At 35.4% G+C, this 20,820-nt stretch overlaps 5 protein-coding genes across 8 annotated transcripts; 3 read left to right on the forward strand and 2 right to left on the reverse strand.

Moving 5' to 3' along the window:
• Window positions 1–141: 141 nt before the first annotated feature.
• LOC104731728 (uncharacterized) lies at window positions 142–2,527 on the reverse strand. Of its 2 annotated transcripts, none has more exons than XM_010451203.3 (4): window positions 2,150–2,527; window positions 929–1,563; window positions 750–848; window positions 142–508 (listed from the first exon to the last, which is right to left on the reverse strand). In XM_010451203.3, exons 1-3 carry the CDS (start codon window positions 2,247–2,249, stop codon window positions 756–758), a joined length of 828 nt encoding a protein of 275 aa, XP_010449505.1. In that variant the 5' UTR covers window positions 2,250–2,527; the 3' UTR covers window positions 142–508; window positions 750–755. The 2 variants fall into 2 exon arrangements, with proteins under 2 accessions (XP_010449505.1, XP_010449506.1); XM_010451204.3 differs by having other exon boundaries at window positions 1,916–2,206.
• Window positions 2,528–3,626: 1,099 nt separating this feature from the next.
• Window positions 3,627–6,329, forward strand: LOC104731730 (SH3 domain-containing protein 3). Of its 2 annotated transcripts, none has more exons than XM_010451205.3 (10): window positions 3,627–4,249; window positions 4,546–4,668; window positions 4,842–4,911; window positions 5,008–5,162; window positions 5,243–5,344; window positions 5,423–5,620; window positions 5,694–5,756; window positions 5,834–5,923; window positions 6,010–6,084; window positions 6,181–6,329. In XM_010451205.3, exons 1-10 carry the CDS (start codon window positions 4,190–4,192, stop codon window positions 6,298–6,300), a joined length of 1,056 nt encoding a protein of 351 aa, XP_010449507.1. In that variant the 5' UTR covers window positions 3,627–4,189; the 3' UTR covers window positions 6,301–6,329. The 2 variants fall into 2 exon arrangements, 1 of the variants encoding a protein (XP_010449507.1); XR_015574868.1 differs by having other exon boundaries at window positions 3,959–4,249; window positions 5,415–5,620.
• Window positions 6,330–6,478: 149 nt separating this feature from the next.
• Window positions 6,479–12,862, reverse strand: LOC104731731 (ABC transporter B family member 9). 2 transcript variants are annotated; one of them, XM_087479010.1, is made up of 14 exons: window positions 12,755–12,862; window positions 12,317–12,350; window positions 11,664–11,931; window positions 10,999–11,053; window positions 10,738–10,913; window positions 10,431–10,652; window positions 10,113–10,351; window positions 9,507–10,032; window positions 9,164–9,437; window positions 8,439–9,078; window positions 8,138–8,366; window positions 7,782–8,048; window positions 7,432–7,695; window positions 6,479–7,353 (listed from the first exon to the last, which is right to left on the reverse strand). In XM_087479010.1, the coding sequence occupies exons 1-14, from the start codon at window positions 12,762–12,764 to the stop codon at window positions 6,709–6,711; spliced, it is 3,849 nt and encodes a 1,282-aa protein (XP_087335136.1). In that variant the 5' UTR covers window positions 12,765–12,862; the 3' UTR covers window positions 6,479–6,708. The 2 variants fall into 2 exon arrangements, with proteins under 2 accessions (XP_087335136.1, XP_010449508.2); XM_010451206.3 differs by lacking the exon at window positions 12,755–12,862 and having other exon boundaries at window positions 12,197–12,390.
• An 862-nt stretch (window positions 12,863–13,724) lies between these two features.
• Window positions 13,725–14,369, forward strand: LOC147930523 (uncharacterized). Its single transcript, XM_087476912.1, has one exon. It carries the CDS (start codon window positions 13,725–13,727, stop codon window positions 14,367–14,369), a length of 645 nt encoding a protein of 214 aa, XP_087333038.1.
• A 4,510-nt stretch (window positions 14,370–18,879) lies between these two features.
• LOC104731732 (eukaryotic translation initiation factor 4E-1) lies at window positions 18,880–20,611 on the forward strand. Its single transcript, XM_010451210.2, has 5 exons — window positions 18,880–19,315; window positions 19,732–19,897; window positions 19,996–20,121; window positions 20,222–20,287; window positions 20,384–20,611. The coding sequence occupies exons 1-5, from the start codon at window positions 19,017–19,019 to the stop codon at window positions 20,432–20,434; spliced, it is 708 nt and encodes a 235-aa protein (XP_010449512.1). The 5' UTR covers window positions 18,880–19,016; the 3' UTR covers window positions 20,435–20,611.
• Window positions 20,612–20,820: the final 209 nt, after the last annotated feature.

Raw genomic sequence — 20,820 nt, forward strand, 5'->3', positions numbered from 1 at the left:
GAATGAAGCTCATAAGACAGATTTTTTGTTTTTTTTTGGGACAAAGTGTACTAATGGTGGAGATGACAACCACAGACTTTGAAATAATCATGTTTTTTGGTTTTGTTTAGAGCGAAAGAGTCTTCAGTTGAAACCCGAGAATCCCATAAACCCGGTCTTATTATACGTAATAAACATGAATCATAATAAGTTCACCATAAACACTAACCAGTCTCAAAGTCTCATAACCTGAGAGAACAAAGACAATGACAGACGAGGAATCTTACATATCGAAACGGAAGACAAACAAAGAAAAACTACAAAAGAAGCTGTAAAAAACTTATATAAAGAGCAGATACTGTAGTACACATGTCTATTAGAAGTAGAGTACTCTTTCATGTGCGAAAATTTGTGATTTGATAGACATTCTTTCATCAAGTTACTGAACTTTGACAGGTACTCGATAGAGGATACTGAGAATCCTTAGCCGTGATCTGCACCTTCCGAGTTTATAGGCAACACACTGTTTCTGTCATTAGATAGAATATAACTCATCAACGACTCAAAGAGATGTGATTTTTCAGACAGCAACTGCAGGATTGAGGCTAGTTTACTTGACAGTACCATTGATGTATAACCAACTCGTGCTACTAAAAGAAATGCTTTGAATTGGTTCTTATCCATAAACTAAGAAACATATATGTATAGACTCATGAAGTTCACCAAAGCAAAGAGATTTAAGCAACCAACAATTCAAACAGAGAGGTTACCTGAGTTTATCTACTGGATCCAGTGACCACATCAAACAAGCCACAGCAACTTAACCATGAGGTTCTTTGCGCAATTCCATGTGTTGGTCGCACGGGAGCCTGAGAGAAAAACTGAGTTTAGTCCTTTTGGTAACATAAGCAATAAAAAAGGATGAAGAAAAGGGATAACAATAAAAAACCTCTTCCTCATGAGATATGACAACATCAGACTCTCTTTTGTCTTCAGGGACACCGTTGGATTCTGGAAGAGGCGATGTCTTTCCCTCGTTTTCTTTAACATCAGAGTCGGTTTCACCTGAAGATGCCTGCCTAATCTCATCAGATGCAAGAGAAACTTCAGGGGCAATCTCAGTTGGTTTAGGCAAAGGAGTCTCGTCAGTTAAAGTATCAACATGCGAGATTACAACCAGTTCTCCAGAGTTGGGATCACTAGGTGTAGCTGAATCCAACAAACCGGTATTCTCAACAATCGCATTAGCAGTACACCCCATAAACGGAGCATCTCCAGCAATCGGCACAGGTTCAACTGGGACAGAACTCACAGGAATCACTTCAGGAACAGAATCACCAGTCTCTTTATTATCATCATCAATCTTCTTAACTTCCCTGGACTCATCATCCGAGCTGCTGCTGCCACTACTGCTGCTACTAGAGCTCTTGTCATGATCATGACTTGAATCAGTGATCTCTATGCGCTCATCAGTATCCTTTTCGATTCTGATAGCATCTTCCTCTGTCGATCCTGACTTCTTGTAGTTTTTCTGAGAGCTAACAGTACCATCATCGTTCTCCCTTTCGCCTTGGCTTCTTGAATCTAGCACATCGGTTTACAAAATCCAATCAGTATCACTACCATAGTGACTTAACACTGTCTTTATTCAGATCAAAACTTAACAACCATCAAAAGAAACAAACTTCAAAAGAGAAAGAAACAAACAAAACTGGAACAGCTACTAATCAAACCGAAGCATCAGAGATAAACAACTTCAACTATGATCATAACAACTTCAAAACAAAACTACCCTTAAGTTAAATCCCAAACCGAAAACTAGATTGAACCCAGATGAAATAACAAGCAGAACATACTAAAACAAACCGAAAGATCAGATTTTTTGACAGATTTGAATCCCTAAATTTTGAGCGTAAAAGGGAAGTTAAAAGGATACCCATTTTGTTTGGATCGGTGAGCACAGATAATTTAAAAAAAAAAAATCAAAACTTGAAGAAACCACTGTATAAAGAGTAAAAGTGCTGAGATTAAAGCGAAGCTAAATAGAAACAAACAAGAGAAAGGTAGCCAAAACGTGTGTAGTGAGATTGAATAATTGAGAAAACAGACAGAGAGACAAAAGAGAGAAAGTAGTGAGTGTAATGGGCTGTAAAAAGGAATTAAACAATACCATGGTTGTTGTTGGGTTTGAGATTGATTTGAGTAGAAGATGCTTCTTCTACTTCTTGCTTTTTCTTAGCTGCTTTCCTTTTTTTAGCACCTGAAGGCATGATTTTGGTGTTTCTTCTTTTCTTTGGTGGGGATCTCTAACAGCTATGGCGGATCGTGGCTTGTCTCTTTGGGGTTTGTTTCTCTCTGTAAAACAAGAAAGAAGAAGAATAAAAATGGAGTCTTTTTTGTTGTGTTATTTATTTTTCAAAACTCAAAATGGTAGAAGTGGGAAAGTTTTTTGGGTGTTTTCTTCTTCTAGTTTCTCGTTTTATTGATATTAACTTTGCAAAATAAAATCACTATAATTGATTACGCGTTTGTTTCATTTATTTTCCGCGTTTGTTCCGCTTTTACTAATTTAGATTTAGTCATTAATTTTAGTCACTAATAGATTTTTTCCTAAAGTTAGTTCAAACAGATAATCTTACACTTTTTTGAAATCGACTAATTAAAACAAAAACAAAAAAATAAATAAACGAAAGTAAAGTATGTTTGATCCTACAAAAATATATCTTCGTTCAACAACTTTTTTATTACAATAAAAATAAAAATAAACTTTACAACAACTTTTGGTATATTTATTAACGCGATCGTGAATATTTATAACTTCTAAAATATAGGCACCAAATGGTCGTGAGTTGAGTTAATTTCGCCTTACTATAGGTTATTAATTAACTAGAGTCAATATTGCAATTTTGGGTGATAAATTTTAATATTTTACCTTCTTTTTTAGCATGTTTAAATTAGTATTATTGTTGCATGATTTTTAACAAAAAAAAAAAAATTTGTTTTTATAAAAGATTATAAGGTAAAATATCTCACTGGAGTTTGTAGTCGGTAGCTATGTTGCATGGAAACTCTTTTTGAGGTGCGTTTCCCGTTTCCGAAACGTTTTGGAAACAGAAACTCGTGGAAACTCGGAAACAAGTGACAGAAACACGATTCCTAAATATCTCTGTTTGGAAACACGATGGAAACTCCGTTTCCGTTTTGGAAACACGACGGAAACTCTTTTTTATAATTTCAAAATTTAATAAATAAATAAATTGAAAATATAAGAATTCATGATACATATAATGATCAAAAAATATAATATAATTAGTACCTTAAACGTTAAGATCCCTAAATATATGACAATGCTGGTCAAAAAATTTGATTTTGAACGTTTATTTTTTTTACAGTTTTACTTTTAATTAAACTATTTAATATTTATGTTTTGAATTTGTGTTGTTTCAGATTTTTTTAATATGGTTTTTATGTTTGGAAATTTATTATATCTCTCTATATATCTATATATATATATATATATCTATATATCTATATATTTGTATATACGTTTCCTACACGTTTCCATTACTTCATTTTTGAAAAAACCCGTTTCTCGTTTCCGAAACGTTTCGTTTCCGCGTATCCGTTTCCGTTTCCATGCAACATAGGTCGGTAGTGTATAGGTTGTCATTTCAGATTATTATTATTATGTTATGGCAGTTAGGACAAATGATATGGGAGCTGTGGGGACAATATTATACAAGTGGTTCTGAGTTGGCCATGTCAGATACTCTAATTTCGTTATTTACCTTTACTTACTTTAATTAATTAATCACATTAATTATCGTGTAACGTAACTAATAGGTAACGCCTCGTTTGGGCCTTGGGGGATGTTATTGTACATCTTCCTTAATTATTCAATCGCAAACGCTCCAGACCGGTTCGGTTCGGTTCAATCTCAGTTAAATTCACTGGAACCTTTCTCGAACCGAACCGACCCGACCCGACCCAATTCGGCTCAGATCGATGTGTGTGTGTGATTTTCTCAGAGGATAATCAATTAGTGATACATCGAGTCGAAGAAGATATTTTGAGTCAGATCTGATTTGTTTTGTAAGTTTCTAAGCTAGTCTGATCGAAGTTGAGATCTCCCAATTCAACTCTCAAGCTTGCCTCTTTTTGTTTTCTGTAAAATCAATTTTGGGGTAAAATCTGAGAGGGCGAAGTGACAATGGATGCTTTTAGAAGACAAGCGAGTAAGCTCAGGGATCAAGTCGCAAAGCAGCAACTGGTAATTACCTTCTTTAATCACCACAACTAATTTCATTTCTACTGATTCAGCGAAACGCATCCCAATTTAGTTCCTTCGTTGCGACTATTGCTAATTTTGGAGAATGTGTTCTTTCAATTCCAGAGAGTGTTTGATCTTACAAGCTGCATATACCAATTTCGTGTTGTTAGAATAGATGATTTTAAGGACTTTGATTTGTATATTACTATTATAGAGTGTTGTTGTTTGCTTTTTAACAGTCTTGGTGATGATTTCATTGATATGTGTTGGTGTTGTGGTAAATTTTGGAAATGTAGGCTGTGATCAAGCAGTTCAGTGGGACTGGTTATGAAAGCTCAGATGTAATGGTGATTGATGAGCTAGAAATGCAAAGGCATCATCAGCTCGATAAGCTGTACCGCTCTACTCGTTCTGCAAAGGTTAGGACTCAAATTGACTTATTATCTTACTTCAGATATTGACTACATGTTTATGGCATTTCCTGTCTTGAGACTGATCTCACAGTTTATATGAGCTGATTGTGTGAGGGAGAAGGTTCAGTACGATTCATCTTAGCATAATATCATCAAACATATGTTATTTGCACTTTCAGGAGTTCCAGAGAGAAATAGTTAAAGCAGCTGAGACACTTACCACTATCGGGCTCAGACACATTGAAGCAGGTTTCTTCTGAATACCTACTTTACGTTTACCTATCATTGGCTAAATTACTATATGACACATTTGTAAGGTTTTTGTTTTGTCATATTTGATGTCAGGAACCAAGTTGTCTGAAGACTGTTGTAGGTATGGGAACGAAAATAGTCAGAACATTGATGAGAATATTCTAGCCAAGGCTGCTGCTATATACGGTGATGCTCGGAAACATGTAGACAAAGAACAGGAAGACTTCAACAAGCTTTTGGCTTCTCAGGTTCGGCTAGAATTATCCTGTCTTAATCTTAGTATGCTACTTAGATAGCAAGAGTAAACCTTTTTGTTAAATGCGTTAAGGTTTTGGATCCTCTTAGAGCTATGGTTGCCGGTTCTCCTCTTGAGGATGCTCGTCATCTTGCTCAACGTTACAGCCGCATGAGACAAGAAGCAGAGACACATGTAATCTTCTTAAAATCTAAGTTCTATGATGCTGTTGGCTATATTGTAATGTGAGTTAAAACTTTCAAAGCAAAACAGGCAACAGAAGTCTCTAGAAGGCAGGCACGTGTAAGAGAAGCCCCGATTCCAGAAAATGTGGCAAAGCTTCAACTAGCAGAAGCAAAGATGCAAGAGCTTAAGGCAAACATGGCAGTTCTTGGTAAAGAAGCAACTGCTGCATTGGCCGCTGTTGAATCACAGCAACATAGACTCACTTTCCAGAGGCTTGTGGCTATGGTATGTTTTATATACATACACACTGGATTTTGTGTCTTATAAAGATTAGTATTTACCGTATTGCTTATTTTAGGTTGAAGGGGAGAAAAATTATCACTTGAGAATAGCAGCAATCCTTAGTGACATTGAAGCAGAGGTTAGTAATGGATGAATCGTTTTCATATCTATATTTCATTAAAAGCTTACACATTTCGGCCTTACTGTGTTTCTTAGATGGTAACTGAGAAACAACACAAAGAATCTGCTCCTCCTGCGATTCCAACAGAGAACGGCTCAGAGAAAACATCATACTTTTTAGCTGAAGTAAGTTTTTATACCTTTCGTAATATCATCATTGCATATCTCAGACGAAGAGAAAGACTCTTTTCAATATATTCTTCCCTCGATAGGTTGTCCATCCGTTTTCCGCTGCGTCAGAGAAAGAGCTAGACTTGAACAAAGGAGATTACGTCGTTGTCCGCAAGGTTTCACATGTTATTACCAAAATCAAAGAACTAAATCTTTGCAGTGAGAGAGCTTGAAACTTAACTCTGTGTGCTGATTTTCTTTCGTATTCTCAGGTGAGCCAAACCGGTTGGGCTGAAGGAGAATGCAAAGGCAAAGCTGGTTGGTTTCCTATGGCTTACATTGAGAAACGACAGAGACTTCCTACAAACAACTTTGCTGCTGAAGTTTACTGAGACTCTTCTTCAAAGATTTTCATTTTTTTTTTCCTTACATTTGTGTCTGAAATACTTAGTTTTCGTTCAGTCATTTCTGCCAAAAAAAATATACTACTCTTGTTCATATTTGTTTATCCAAATAGTGTTTACCTCCAAAAAAAATGTTTCATTGGTGCCCTATTGAAGAGTGTTCTTATTGCAGATTAAAAATATATATATAGAAGCTTCAAGTTAAATAATCCTATGACTTGCAGGGAAACAATAACAAAAAGGTAAATTAGGAGTTAGTAACTTGACTTGACCACAAAGATTTTTTGTTCATCCAATAACATTTGGAACCCACTCTGTTTGTCTCAAATTTATGAGTTTAACAGAACAAAATTAACGAATCAAATCTAAAAATTCTCTCTTTCAGTCAAAAGTCTCTTAATTTGAAGTCATATGCAGAGTGACAAGAGAAGCATAAGCACCACCTGAAATCTTCATCAGTGTCTCATGCCTTCCCTTCTCAGCAATAACTCCGTTTTTCACAACCGCGATCACGTCTGCGTTCTTGATCGTCGTGAGCCGGTGAGCCACAACTACAGTGGTTCGATTCACCATAACACGATCAAGCGCATCCTGAACCACACGCTCAGATTCTGCGTCCAACGCACTCGTCGCTTCATCAAGCAACAAAATCTTTGGATCTTTTAAAATGGCACGAGCGATCGCAATCCTCTGTTTCTGACCGCCAGATAGCTGAACACCGCGCTCTCCAACGGACGTTTCGTAACCCTGAGGCAACGAGCTGATGAAGTTATGTGCGTTTGCCGCTTTTGCTGCTGTTATAATCTCTTCCTCTGTGGCTTCACCGGTTTTACCATAAGCTATGTTTGATTTGATAGTCTCGTTGAACAGAATCGGTTCTTGGCTAACCAAACCCATCTGTTGCCTTAACCAACTCAATTTAAATGTTTGAATCTCCACCTGATCGATCAAAATCTTTCCTGAATCCGGATTATAAAACCTCTCAATCATGCTTATCACCGTTGATTTCCCGCTCCCGCTCTCTCCAACAAGTGCAACGGTCTGAAAAAAACCAACCAATAACCAAATCTTAAACCGGTCAAAACCGAAATTAACCGGGTAAAAAGACTGTTTTTTTACCTTTCCGGAAGGGATACTCAAGCATAAATCACGGAATATCTGAACGTCCGGTCGCATCGGGTACCGGAAACTAACATGTTTGAACTCGATATCGCCATGAACGTTTTGCAACGTTGTACCTTCATCAGAGCTAGAATCAATCTTCGGTTTACGATCGAGGATATCGAAAATGGAAGCAGCAGAGTCTTTAGCTTTGCTTGTATCAGGTGCCATAGCACTCGTTTGAGATACTCCAATCGCCATGATCGTCAATGCAAAGAAAACCTGTGAAAATTAAATCAAGTAGAAATCACTAAACCAAACCGGATTTTAACTAAACCGAACCGAGAAAATGCTTCTCTTCTTCTTACCTTGAAGACTTCACCAAATGTGGCTTTACCTATTTGAATCAACCCCGCACCGCAGACGAAACATACACAATTGATGCAATAGAGAAAAAAGAAAGAGAAACCGAAACCCGCACCACTCATAAGACCTAACCGAACACCGTTCTTCTTCGGTCCATCGCATTTTTGTTGGTATAAATCCATCACTTTCTCCTCTGCGCAGAAAGATGCAACCGTTCTTATGCTTCCCACTGCATCATTCGCCACTTGACTCGCTTCTTCATACATCGCCTAAACCAAAATAAAATCAATCAGTAAATTGAAATTGTGACTAAACCGGAACCGAACCAAAAAATGTTGTGACCATTATTACAGTAAACCTTAGCATCTGCGCTGAAACCGGTCAAGAACTTGGTTTGAGCATATCCTTGGATGACAATAAATGGTGAGAGAGCAAGAACTATGAGAGCTAGCATCCAGTTCGCTGTAAACGCTATTATCAACCCAGTGGCTACAGTAGCTATGTTCTGTACTATTAACGCCAATGCATCTCCTACCAAACTCCTCACTGTTGAAGCATCCGTGGACAACCTCGCTCCAATCGCACCGCTGAAACAAAACGCAAATTAATAGTATTAGAATTTAAAACATACAAAAATACGCGTTTATGTATATTTGTACCTGGAATTTGATGTGTCATCGAACCAACTGATCTCTTGATGAACCACTTTATCAAACGACATTGATCGGATGCGTTTAATCAGCTTTCCTCCAGCGATACCGAAGAAATAGTTTTGGATCGGGATCATGACGAAATTGGCTACACCAAGAGCGACATAAATCAGCGCCCAAAAACGTGCGTCTTTCTTCAGTATCGCTGCTGGTTCATAGAACATATTGATCGAGCTCGAAAGCAGTAAACCGAAGATGGGAAACAACGTTCCGTGAACCATTGCGGCAAGTGACCCGAGCAATAAAACAGGAAGTTCCGGTTTGTTGAGGCGAGCAAGCCGTTTTAATGATACTTTCTTGTGCCTCACGGTTGTTTCCTCATCTTGGATCTCCTCGGTCTGGTTAACGCCAACGCCCGGTATGAAGAAGTTGGAAGTGAGAGAGAAAGAGTGGCGGCTGCTCGATCTCGATGAATTCCGGCTAACTGATCTTCTCATCGCTGATGATAACCTACGACTTCCTGATCTCTCCACGTCTAAGCTTGTTTCAGGTCTCTCTGTTTCGTTAGCTTCTTGTTTTGATCCTTCTTGTAGACGAACAAGCTGTGAATACGCTCCCTCGGGATCTTGAATCATCTCATCGTGAGTCCCTAAAAAATATTCACAATCGATTACTTATAGTGCACAATACCGTTTTCAAAATAGGTAACGTTTAGCACACGGTAGCTTTAATACCTTTCTCGACAATTTTTCCTTGGTGGACAACGGCGATTACGTCGGCGGTTCTTATTGTGGTCAACCGGTGAGCAACCACAACGGTAGTACGATTTGACATTAAGTTCACGAGCGCGTCTTGAACAATACGTTCGGATTCTGCATCTAACGCACTTGTTGCTTCGTCTAAAAGCAAGATTTTAGGGTTTTTCAAAATTGCCCTAGCGATAGCTAGCCTCTGTTTCTGTCCACCAGACATTTGCGTCCCGTGCTCTCCTACCATTGTATCCAAACCCTACAAACATAGAGCATTGAGTACAAAATCCCTTCTAATCATATTTTTCGTATTGAAAATTTAAGGCACCTGTGGGAGTTTGTCAATGAATTTAGCGGCGTTAGCGAGCTCAATTGCAGTTCGAATCTCTTGATCAGTCGCATCTTCTTTCCCATAAGCTATGTTCTCCCTTATTGTGGTCGCAAACAACACAGGTTCTTGGCTAACCAAACCGATTTTGCTTCTTATCCATTTGAGCTGAAGCTTCTTCAAATCAACGTTGTCTATCAAAACTTGTCCTGATTCCGGATCATAGAACCTCTCTATTAGACTGATAACCGTCGATTTACCGCTTCCGCTCTGACCCACTAGAGCCACCGTCGTGCCGTTCCGTACAAAGAGCGAGAATCCAGCAAAGATTTGAACGTCAGGCCTTGCCGGATACCTGAAGTAAACATCTTTAAGCTCAATGTCTCCTCTAATGTCCTCAAGAACAGAACCACTCATATCGTACGCATCAATCTTTGGACGCCTCTTGATCGTTTCAAACATTTTGAAAGCTGCGGCTCTTCCTGCGGCGAAAGCATTCAAACTCGGTGATGTTTGCCCTAATGCCCTGAGAAGACAAGGTAGCTTGATAAACACGTAAGATTGTATGCAATGAGTCAAGTTGAGGGATTAGAATCTCTAACTCACATTCCTCCTGTCAAGACCGCGAAAATTACATTGATGACTTGTCCGCCATTGTAACCTTTCTCTATTATTAGCTTTGCACCATACCAAACCGCTAAACCGTAAATGCAAAACATCACGCCTAGCAATGTACCAAGGCCTAGACCAGAGATCAAACCCTGTTGAACCATAGTCTTGTAAGCGATCTCGAGCTTGCGTTCGTATTTTTCCGTTGCTTTTTTCTCTCCGGTAAACGCTACTACCTAAGGAAAAAATAAAACAGCGATTTGATCTAATGACACGGAGATTAATGTTATGGAAAGGAGAAAGAGAAGAACCCACTGTTCTAATGGCTCCAATGGTTTGTTCAACTACATTTCCAGCCTCTGCGTAAGCCACTTGACCACGGCTAGCCATTTTAGACATGATCATAGACATGGCTGCACCTGCCATCACAAGCAGAGGGATACAACTCAAAAGAACCAACGTTAAAAGCGGCCCTTTAATAAATGCAATCGCGAATCCTCCAACGAAAGTCGTTCCTAGTTGTATGACTTTTCCAACCTGTGCATCAAAACCAACAGTTTTTTTGGTATCTTGTATCGCAAGAAATCATTTATTCCTTAATTGTATTTAATTAATAAAAAACCTTTTCTCCCATGGCGTCTTGAATCAAAATTGTGTCTCCAGACATTCTTCCGATGACCTCTCCTGTGTTTGTCTCCGTATCGAAGTAGCCAATATCTTGTCTTAATATCGTTTTCAGGTATAGACCACGAATTGTGGCGGATTGACGTTCTCCAGTAACCATCCAGCATGAGACCTCTGTTGAAGAATTTGCAGCAGAAACTGTTAACTCCGAACACAAGTTAGGGCAAAGAAAAAAAAACAGAGAGTAGTAAAAGCTTACGGAGGAAGGCGACGACACAAGAGTATACTGCAAGGTAAAGAAACTTTACAGCAACCTGTAAACGTGGAAGGAAGATTAATGGAATTATAGTCACTAAAATTTGATTATGTTCCACGCCAAAAAAAACTAAAGTTGCTTTCAGTCTTTAACTTTAAAGTAAAGGCTAAATAAACAGTATCTTTGTCCATATCTTTTAAACAAAGGAAACAGTAAACTCCATTAATGCATATTTATTTCATGTAACTTATAAAAAATAAAGTATAATTATATCAATCAATGAATTTTTAAAAGCAGAAATTAAAGTGTGTTTCCTATTTAGTAAGTTACATCATAATTTTTCTCATCAAAATTATATTTTTCTTTCCTTTTTATTGGTCAACATAAAAAATTACTATAGCTTAATCTTCTTTGTTCTGTTAAACGTTTTCTTATACTATAGGTTAATCTAAAAAATTGAGAGCCTCCTTAACTGAAATCAAAAATCAAGAATCGTTATTAACTTTTTAATGATCACTAAAATCAAGAATAATATTCACCCTAATCCCTTAAATCATGGATGTCGTATTTCTTGATCAAGAAAATCTGACTCGGCTCGATCTAACCAGATCCCAAATTTAACTAATTAATAAAAAAGATAATCTATACTATAAAAAAAAAACCCTAACCTTCCACACTTCTCTAACCATATGATCTGGATCGGTGGTACCAAAGGAGTTTATGAGCTGGCCGAAGATAAGAGTCATTAACGGCTGAGTAAGGCCGTTACCCATGGCAGCGAGAGTCCCGACGGTCATCAAAACTACGTCGGCTTTTTCGGCAAAAGAAAACAGTTTGATATACGACACTTTCTGATTCCCACCATCATTCTTCTTCTTCATCGGTTTGATCTCCTCCATTGTTTCTTGTCTTTCCTCTTCTGTTTCCATAATTATCCTATAGGAACATTAAAAAAAAAAAAAAAAAAAAGAGTCGAGAGACTTTATAGGTATAATAAAAACTTTCACGGGATCTATGAGATGAAGGGAGATAATTAAAAAAAATATAGAGAAGGCTTTATATAATAATTAAGGCTTATAGCGTAAAGAAAGAGATATCAAAATTTGATTACGCGTTCTTGAATGAGAAACAAAACAATCCAGACTGTAAGAATATGAGAATCTTAGAGAGTTTCTAGAAGGAGAAAGAGAGATAAAGAGACCTGAACAGAAGTGATGAGACACCGAAGAGAGAGGAGAAAAAAAACTGGTGAGATTTCAAATACCGTTATGGTTTTTTTTTTTAAGATCTCGCTTATGTATAAGTCATAACTCTAACTTACTTTTTTTTTTTGTGATCTCGCTCGTCGTCTCTTCCTAAATATAGAGTTAGACTGTTAAATACTATTCTTTAGTCTCCTCCTTGATGTTTGCGTTATGATGTTTTTAAGGATTTTAAGAAATTAAGCGTTAGTTTTTTTTTTTCTTAAGATATATGAAGAATTAAGAGCATTTCTATTGGGAGTTTTTCATCGAAATATCCCACCAAAAATGAATAAAAACAGTAAGATAATATTTTTTAATCAAATATGTTAGGATCGATTTTCATATATTTATTAATTGAGTTTAATTGAGTTTTTTTAAGTGTACATTTGATAGGTTTATGGAGTGTGTATTGAAACCATAATTTTGGAGGATTTTATGGAATTTATGAAATTTAGAATTTTAATAGATTTTAGGGAAATTGATATGATTTATTGTAAAATTATTTCAAATCCTACCTAAAACCATGAGATTTGGATTTCTGTATTTTTAACTAAGTGGAAGTTATTGATTTGAGATTTGAATAGAGTTTTAAAGAATTTAAATGTTATGTAGAATCTATTGTTATTAGATCAAGATTTTGTTAAACTCTATTAAATTTTAGTGTTACTTGTTTGTGATTAGTAAAAATCCATTAAAAATCTTAACAAATTTGAGTTATGTTTATTTATTAAAACAAAAAATCTAGGATGGTTAATGAATTCAATTATTATGTTATTGATTCATGATTTTATATAATTTTTCACAAAATAAAGTTATGGAAAGTATCACAAAAATACAGAGATTTTTTGGAGTACTTTACAAGATTTTTGAAAAGTAAACAACAAAACTATAGACTACTTTCTAGCAATCCTTAAAAATCTTTCACTTATGATTTTGTTCAGTCTTCAAAATTATTTATAAATTAGAATCCAATAATACTCCCTAAACAAAGGAAACAAATCATCTTAAATCCTCCAGAATCCCTAAAAATCATTAAAATCTAAATCCACAAACTGTTTTGAATAACAATAGATTTTAAAGTAGATTTTTAAATCATCAGTTCAATAACAGTGAATTTTAATATTTTTAAAAAATTCATGATTGAATAACATAGGATTTGTAAATTTTACACAAATCAATTAAAATGTCAAAAGTGAATACACCCCCTTAATTTAGATGTTATTAATGAAAGGTAAAAATATAAAATATTTATTTAAAAAATAGTAAAGTTTTGAGAAAGCGGGGCATTTATCGGGGTGTATTTCGGTATCGGCAAATTTTGGAAAGCGGGGCATTGCCTGCGACCTGGGTTGTGCTCAGTGTGGTGCCGAGGAGGAAACGGTTAATCATGCCATTTTTGTCTGTCCTCCGGCTCGACAGGCTTGGGCTTTAGCAAACGTACCAGTTGGGGCCATTTCTTTTTCCACTGAGTCCGTGTACGCAAATATGGATCATTTTATGGGCGCCAATAACCCGGCCTCTCAGATATCTATGTTTCCCTGGCTTATGTGGTATATTTGGAAAGCAAGGAATGCAAAGGTTTATCATAATATTGTTGAGTCTCCTGCGGATACTGTCAGGGTAGCGGAAGGTGAGGCCTTGTCGTGGCAGCAGGCTCAGGAGGAGAGTGATAGTATGGTTTCGACCCCTACCAATCTCGCTCCACACCCCCGACAGCGGTTGCCCACCGATAATATTCCTATGTTTTTTACGAGGTATCGATGTTTCGTTGATGGATCATGGAAAGCGGGTGATCCCCTCGCTGGTGCGGGATTGTTTTGTTCATCGTTTCAGGATACGCCACCGATTCGAGGAGCCACTAATTTCCGACATAGTCTCTCTCCCTTACATGTAGAAGTAGAAGCTTTCATTTGGGCGATGCGGTGCATGATCGGACATGATTTCAGAGATGTGGCGTTCTTTACAGACTGTTCAGACTTGGTGAAGATGGTGTCTTCTCCTGCGGACTGGCCAGCTTTCTCGGCGTACCTTGACGACATCAAGATTGACAAGGAAGAGTTTTCATCCTTCTCTTTATCTTTTATTTCTAGAAATGCGAATGTAAGTGCGGATTCACTGGCACGCGCGTAGTTCTCCGCATCATGTCTTATTTGTAAACAATTTCCCCTCCCAATTGGCTCGTTTGACCTAATCACTTGTTGAAAAAAAAAAAAAATCATCATCAAAATGGACCAAATAAGGGAAAACAAAAGTACATACTAGAGACATCATAATAGAAAAATCATGTAATAGTATAAGAACATATTATAGTCTTCAAGCAACCTTTTCCAATATATATATTCCACTAAAATTTATCGATTCAGAAATTCGAATTCCCAAGAAATTAAACTATTGTTTATTCCATTAGCTAGGTTCCACCAAGTATATGAGACTAATAAATAATTTTTTCAGATAACAAACTAAATATTACTGTTATTCTTCACTCTTTATTTGCTTATTTAATATTGTATACACACTTTCTTATGTTCTAGTTTTGTTATGTAATCAATATATATTGGTTTAGAGTTAATCATAATCATATTAAACATAATTTAGTCATAAGGATTAAGGAGAACCCCTAGTGGAGAATCAAACATCTTTATATCCGCAAATTTGTGTGTAAACTTACTTTTGGAAAAGATGATATGTGTATAGACTAGTATAACTAACTAGATTAATACCCGTGCTTTAGCACGAGTTAAATTTTATTTTATACAACAAATTTAAATATTTTTATTTGATATATTTTTAGTATTAAACAATATCATCATATAACCTTAACATTTTAGATTTAAACCGAATTATAAGTTTATAACTTATTTTATCATAAAACTAACTACATTTTGATTGGTAAATAATAATGGAATATGTAAATAAGATATGCATCTGTTTGTGAGGAAAGAAGTACATATAACTTTAAATTATGATATTACAAATAATAATTTTAAGGTATGATATTTTTAGCCATCGAAGGAGTCTCCAGAGTTAATCCTATTTAAATCGAGAGATGTTTAAATTTGTTTAATTTCCTTCAACAGTATATATTTAATTTCTTATAGTGGTAGAGGTAGGGTATATATTGTTAGGTAAGATCGAAATATTGTTTACTTTAACAAAAATCACGGTTTTTATGTTTACGGTTACCGAACTCGGAAGATTTCTCGAGTTAAAATATTTTTATTTCATTTGTGTATATCATCTTTTATTCCTTCAAATGCTATTATTATTCCGGATTAGATTTAAAGTGGATTCATTGCTATTGCTATTATTAATAATTAATTATGAATAATTGGATAAATAAGCAATATAGGATCTAACAGTAATCAAAGTAGACCCGTAAATATCGAAAGATTATCAAATGTTATACTTAAATTACTAATATGTCAATTCTATAACCAACTAATGATCCATATATAACTATTATATGGTCTACCAAAAATAAGTCGTGTACTTCTGAAATAATAAAGAGGGGATAAGTGTTCTCTAAGTATTAGTAGTGTATTACTCCTTTTCTTTTCATAAGAAGTGTTTTTTTTATGATTTAACAAAGATTTTCTTGTGTTTTTTAAATGAAGATTTTGAAATAAGTACTAAATTTATCTCTATAATTTTTATTTTTTCATTAAAGGTGTACTTGAAATTTTAAAGTTTTCTTATTATGTGAAAATTGTATAACGTTATGCAAGAAATATATATCATGTGAAAACAAACGATATAGTATATATGTATATGTATATGAATTAAAGTAATTTATATTCTTTTATGAAGAAGAAAACAACTACTTCTACCAAAAAAAAAAAAAAAAAGAAGAAAACCATTACTTGGGTATCTCTCGAAGCATGGGGAAGCTAAGCCATAACCCATAAGGATTGTTTGCCGCACATTGATAGAATGAAGCTAAAATTTTAGTTGTTATTGCTCTGAGATAGAACTTGTACTCCATGGCTTTTGTTTCTTCAAACCAAAAACCCGAAAGGAGAAAAGTTTGCTTCCTTGGGCATCACCAGTGACTCCTTCTGCTAATTAAATTATTTAGGGAAACAGAGCAGAGACCACGTCACACATTTGAGTGAACTTAATCAGCGCATAACGTTATGATCCCAAAATAGTACCACACCCATTGTTCATGACAATGTCAAAGAAAAGAAAAGGAAAAAAAACCCCAAAGAGTATAGTGGTTAAGAATTTAAGACAAACGATAAAGCGTATGATGCATTTAACCATGTTTTCAGTTTATTTTTTTTTTAATAAGTTGTTATATGTTATATTCTTTCATAAAAGAAAAATAAAAAATGTAAATGGACTTCAATCTTTTCTTTTTCTTTGACATGCTTTCGATGTTTGCCTTTTCAAAAATTGACATTAATATTGTTTTTTTTTTAAAGGGAAAAAAAAATTAAAAAGAGAATTTGATTCTAATCTTTATAGAAATAGGGCATGTTCGTTATTATGTCGCCGCGACTCCTTTTGGCGACCAAAAATTAAACGTCAACTCTGGCACAACAAGCGGTGAATAATTAATTCAGGTGTCGCTGCGACTCTTTTTATAAAGGTTGCCGGTGTTGGTTAGTGTCGCCAGAAAATGCAGCAACGATAATAATAGTCGCGCGAGTACTTTCACGGAAAAAATGGTGTTAGTCTCCATATACTTGAATATCAAGTAAGTTAGATTTTCAGTCGCCCGTCGCTAAAGTAGCGATAAGAAAAAGAACAGGCCCATAATGGAAGAGAACTATGACGCAGTAGGCATTACCATTACAAGTCACATAACTCATTATTTATCAATAATTATTCACTTTTGTTGTCAATACTAGTCACTTCTCGACTTTTGAAAACTAGTCACTTCTTTCACTTACATAAGACAACGTCAACTAGCGACAAAGTTTTATCAATCATTAACCTCTTCGCTAGCTAAACATAAAGGTCGCTAAATTTACTTACGAAAGGCTATATATAATTTTAAATAATATTCGGCGGTGGTTGGATAATGTTCATCTGGTTATGAACTTCTCTAATATTATGCATGTCAAGTGACATTCCCATATTTCCAATGTGACTTCAATTCTGTTTCAGCGATGGATGAACAATTTATATTTTAATCACTTTTTAAATAATGAAAATTTAGAATCCTTGTATAACATCTGCTTAATTAAGTTATGTTCTGTTTTTCTATAAGATTTAAAGTATACAAATAAACATTCGCGAAGAAAAAAAAAAGATTTCACAATTCACATTTGCTCTAAGAAGTAACTAGAAGTTATGCGATTAAGATTAACGGTATATAGAGTAGTTGACAAAAAATAAAATTCTTTCTTTCTGGTATAAACTATAAAGAGTGGTTGACAATTAAAGCAAATTTCAAAGTATTCTTCCGAATTACATTATCAAATATATACTTGAAAGGTATTATACCATTCGATTCTTGGTTTTACGGCATATAAACAAGCTCGCCATGCAATTATGTCTTTTTGCAGTGAATCAATAATCTTATATCTTTATAAAATCTAAAGAATAGCATATAAACTTAAACGAAGACGAAGTCAATTATCACGATATATAGTCCCTCGATCGAACTATATATGGTGTCAAAATAGCTTTTTGAGTATATCTTATACAATTTAGTTATAAGTCTAGTACGTACTATACTTACTAGCTAGTGATGCACGTACAATAAACAAAAATTCTGACAGTTAATGGAATAGAACCAGATTCACTGATCAGTTATACGTCACTATCGACCATGAAGTAAAAGAATACATTCGACTGCAAAAAACATTATATGTGAAATCTTTTTATTTCCTCCATTCTTTTGTTTGACCGAGAGAAACCAATCTAATTTATTTTGTTCCTGTGGTATATCCACAGACTTTCAATTTTAACTATAACATGCATGCACGTAACTTAACACACAGATGTATATTATTTTGATTTAGAATTCGGTTGCTTTTTAGTATGTCAAACATACTTATATATATTAATTAATTAACCAAAGGTAGGTGCGTACAAACCTATATGGGTTAAAATAAATACTATAATGAGGTTAGAGTAGATTACAACCTTTACAAAGGTATAATTAAGACAAACTTAATCGTCTTGTAGTTCCAGTCTCTGTCAACAACATATGAATTCGGATGGTGAGATACCAAAGATTACGGAACAAGTCGTAGTAAGTAATAAAGCTTAACACGAAAGCTATTGTATATATTGTATATGTAGTGTGTGGTAAGTAATAAATCTTCTTAATAGTCCTATATTGCTTTTGTGAATGTAAAAACAAAAAAAAAACAAAAAACAGATTTACACATGTAACACTTTTTTTTGTTATGTAATAGATTTCATAGGCTAAAAATTCCAATCACCATTTTTTTTAATGATTTACATTATAAACTAGCAATAAAAACGTTAAAATCAGCTAATATCACTGGTGAATATAAAACAAACATGATCTAATCGATGATATAACTAACATGATGAACTTAAAAACCCTTGGTGAAAGAAATAAAAACAATTTTACGGCTGGGGAGCCTTAACCCAATATAAAAAGCCCATTATAATAATTTAATACAAAATATCTGTTATGTTTTGGCCCAAAAAAAAAAGAAGAACAGAACAGTATGTCATATAAGAACGGTGTCGTGTCATAGTTAACCCTACGAGAGGAAAGTACATTTATTTTGGAGAAGAGAAAGAGACAGAGACAAAGAGAGAGAGAGGCTGTTCGGATTCTTGGTAGAAACAATGGCGGTAGAAGACACTCTCAAGCCTGTTGTTCACGAAGAAGCAAACCCTAATTCTATAGAGAATCCAATTGATCGATACCATGAGGAAGGTGACGATACCGAAGAAGGAGAGATCGTAGGCGGAGAAGGACACGGAGACGCTGACGAATCGAACAAATCCGCCGTTCCTCAATCGCATCCTTTGGAACATTCGTGGACGTTCTGGTTCGATAATCCTACTGTGAAATCTAAACAGACCACTTGGGGTAGCTCTTTGCGATCTGTCTTCACCTTCTCTACTGTTGAAGAATTCTGGAGGTTAGGGCTTTTTGATATTTTTCCCGATTCAATCTCTGTTTCTTTTAGATGATTCTGCATCTGGGTTTTGTTTAGAATTCGATTTCTTGATGAAATTTATGATCTTTACTGGTGTGGATTAGAAGATGACATTGAAGCCACTGTTCTTATTATGTTACTGATGAAATTGCTTTGTTTGATGTTTTAGTTTGTAGCTAAAACTTATGTTAGGGTTTAAATTAGGTAGCTATTATCTTAATGGTTAATCTAAAGCATTAGTTAGATATGAAATTTTCCCTTTTTGGTCACTTGTTTGCTTCAGATGAACCTTGTATTGTTCTTGTGTTCAGTTTGGTTGTGAAGCTCTTCCCCATGGGATTAGTAGGTTTGTGTATCTTTGGACTTCTTATATTAAAAGACAACTTTTGTTTTTGCAGTTTGTACAATAACATGCGGCATCCGAGCAAGTTAACAACTGGAGCTGACTTCTACTGTTTCAAACACAATATCGAACCTAAGTGGGAGGATCCTATTTGTGCAAACGGAGGCAAATGGACTATGACATATCCTAAGGACAAGTCTGATAAGAGCTGGCTCTACACTGTACGGTTTCTATTCTTGTTTTATTTTTGGATAGTAAATTACCACTTCCACTTCACTATCAAATCGAGTCTAACTGGGTTATTACATGCTTGGTCTAGTTGCTTGCATTGATTGGAGAACAGTTCGATCATGGAGATGAAATTTGTGGAGCGGTTGTTAACATTAGAGCAAAGCAAGAAAGGATATCTATTTGGACCAAAAACGCTCCAAACGAAGCTGCTCAGGTAAAAATAGAAAAGACAGTTTTTTTTCTTATCAAAACTCATCAAACAGTCTCTGCGTAAACAAAAAAACATGAAAGTTCCATCTGCTTCAATGTTGCAGGTGAGCATTGGAAAACAATGGAAGGAGTTTCTTGACTACAACAACAGCATAGGTTTCATCATCCATGTAAGAAGAATTTGTCTTCTCCTAGAGCTAGTTCAAAAGTCGTTTCATCGGATCTCTCATTGTTTGTTTTCGTTTCTTTTTGTTTTTCTTTTTCAGGAGGATGCGAAGAAGCTCGACAGGAACGCAAAGAATGCTTACACCGCTTGAAACCAGACAACCCTCTCAAGTCTTTGCATTGTTTCAGTTACAGTTTTGTATGTGAGAGATCTCTATTTATATCTTTAAAACATGACTTGTTGACCACTATCTTTGCTCCTGAGTGTTGATTGTTCAGAAGCTCCAACATTTCATTTAGTATTAATATATTAGTAGTGTCTTCACAAATTTATGGTACCAGAGGCCAAATACTCTGATAAAAAAACCCACCAATCTTATCGGTCCTCCAAAGTCCAATCCAAAACTCATAAGCTCTTCATAACATTGCATGTTTAGTTTCCCATATACCGTTCATGTTTGGAGAGTGGTCCTTGTCTTTAACTAGTGATCACCGGTTTCTGTAAGGATTTTTTGAGGATACTTGAAGAAAACATCAT

This window comes from Camelina sativa, chromosome 12, assembly GCF_030686135.1.
Source record: "Camelina sativa cultivar CO46 ecotype springtype chromosome 12, ASM3068613v1".
NCBI classification, from domain to species: Eukaryota; Viridiplantae; Streptophyta; class Magnoliopsida; order Brassicales; family Brassicaceae; genus Camelina; species Camelina sativa.

Bases quoted from the DNA above. Each gene is read 5' to 3' on its own strand.
- LOC104731728 (XM_010451203.3), bottom strand. From the start codon at position 2,249: ATGCCTTCAGGTGCTAAAAAAAGGAAAGCAGCTAAGAAAAAGCAAGAA. The intron at 1,564-2,149 runs GTATTGTTTAAT...CCGATGTGCTAG, and splicing joins CAAACCCAACAACAACCATG to ATTCAAGAAGCCAAGGCGAA. The intron at 849-928 runs GTTTTTTATTGT...TTTTTCTCTCAG, and splicing joins TCATATCTCATGAGGAAGAG to GCTCCCGTGCGACCAACACA.
- LOC104731730 (XM_010451205.3), top strand. From the start codon at position 4,190: ATGGATGCTTTTAGAAGACAAGCGAGTAAGCTCAGGGATCAAGTCGCA. The intron at 5,345-5,422 runs GTAATCTTCTTA...AAAGCAAAACAG, and splicing joins GACAAGAAGCAGAGACACAT to GCAACAGAAGTCTCTAGAAG. The intron at 6,085-6,180 runs GTTTCACATGTT...TCGTATTCTCAG, and splicing joins ATTACGTCGTTGTCCGCAAG to GTGAGCCAAACCGGTTGGGC.
- LOC104731731 (XM_087479010.1), bottom strand. The intron at 10,914-10,998 runs GTAAGCTTTTAC...ATTCTTCAACAG, and splicing joins TTGTGTCGTCGCCTTCCTCC to AGGTCTCATGCTGGATGGTT. The intron at 10,352-10,430 runs GTGGGTTCTTCT...TTTTTTCCTTAG, and splicing joins CCATTGGAGCCATTAGAACA to GTAGTAGCGTTTACCGGAGA.
- LOC147930523 (XM_087476912.1), top strand. From the start codon at position 13,725: ATGGATCATTTTATGGGCGCCAATAACCCGGCCTCTCAGATATCTATG.
- LOC104731732 (XM_010451210.2), top strand. From the start codon at position 19,017: ATGGCGGTAGAAGACACTCTCAAGCCTGTTGTTCACGAAGAAGCAAAC. The intron at 19,316-19,731 runs GTTAGGGCTTTT...TTGTTTTTGCAG, and splicing joins ACTGTTGAAGAATTCTGGAG to TTTGTACAATAACATGCGGC. The intron at 19,898-19,995 runs GTACGGTTTCTA...TGCTTGGTCTAG, and splicing joins ATAAGAGCTGGCTCTACACT to TTGCTTGCATTGATTGGAGA.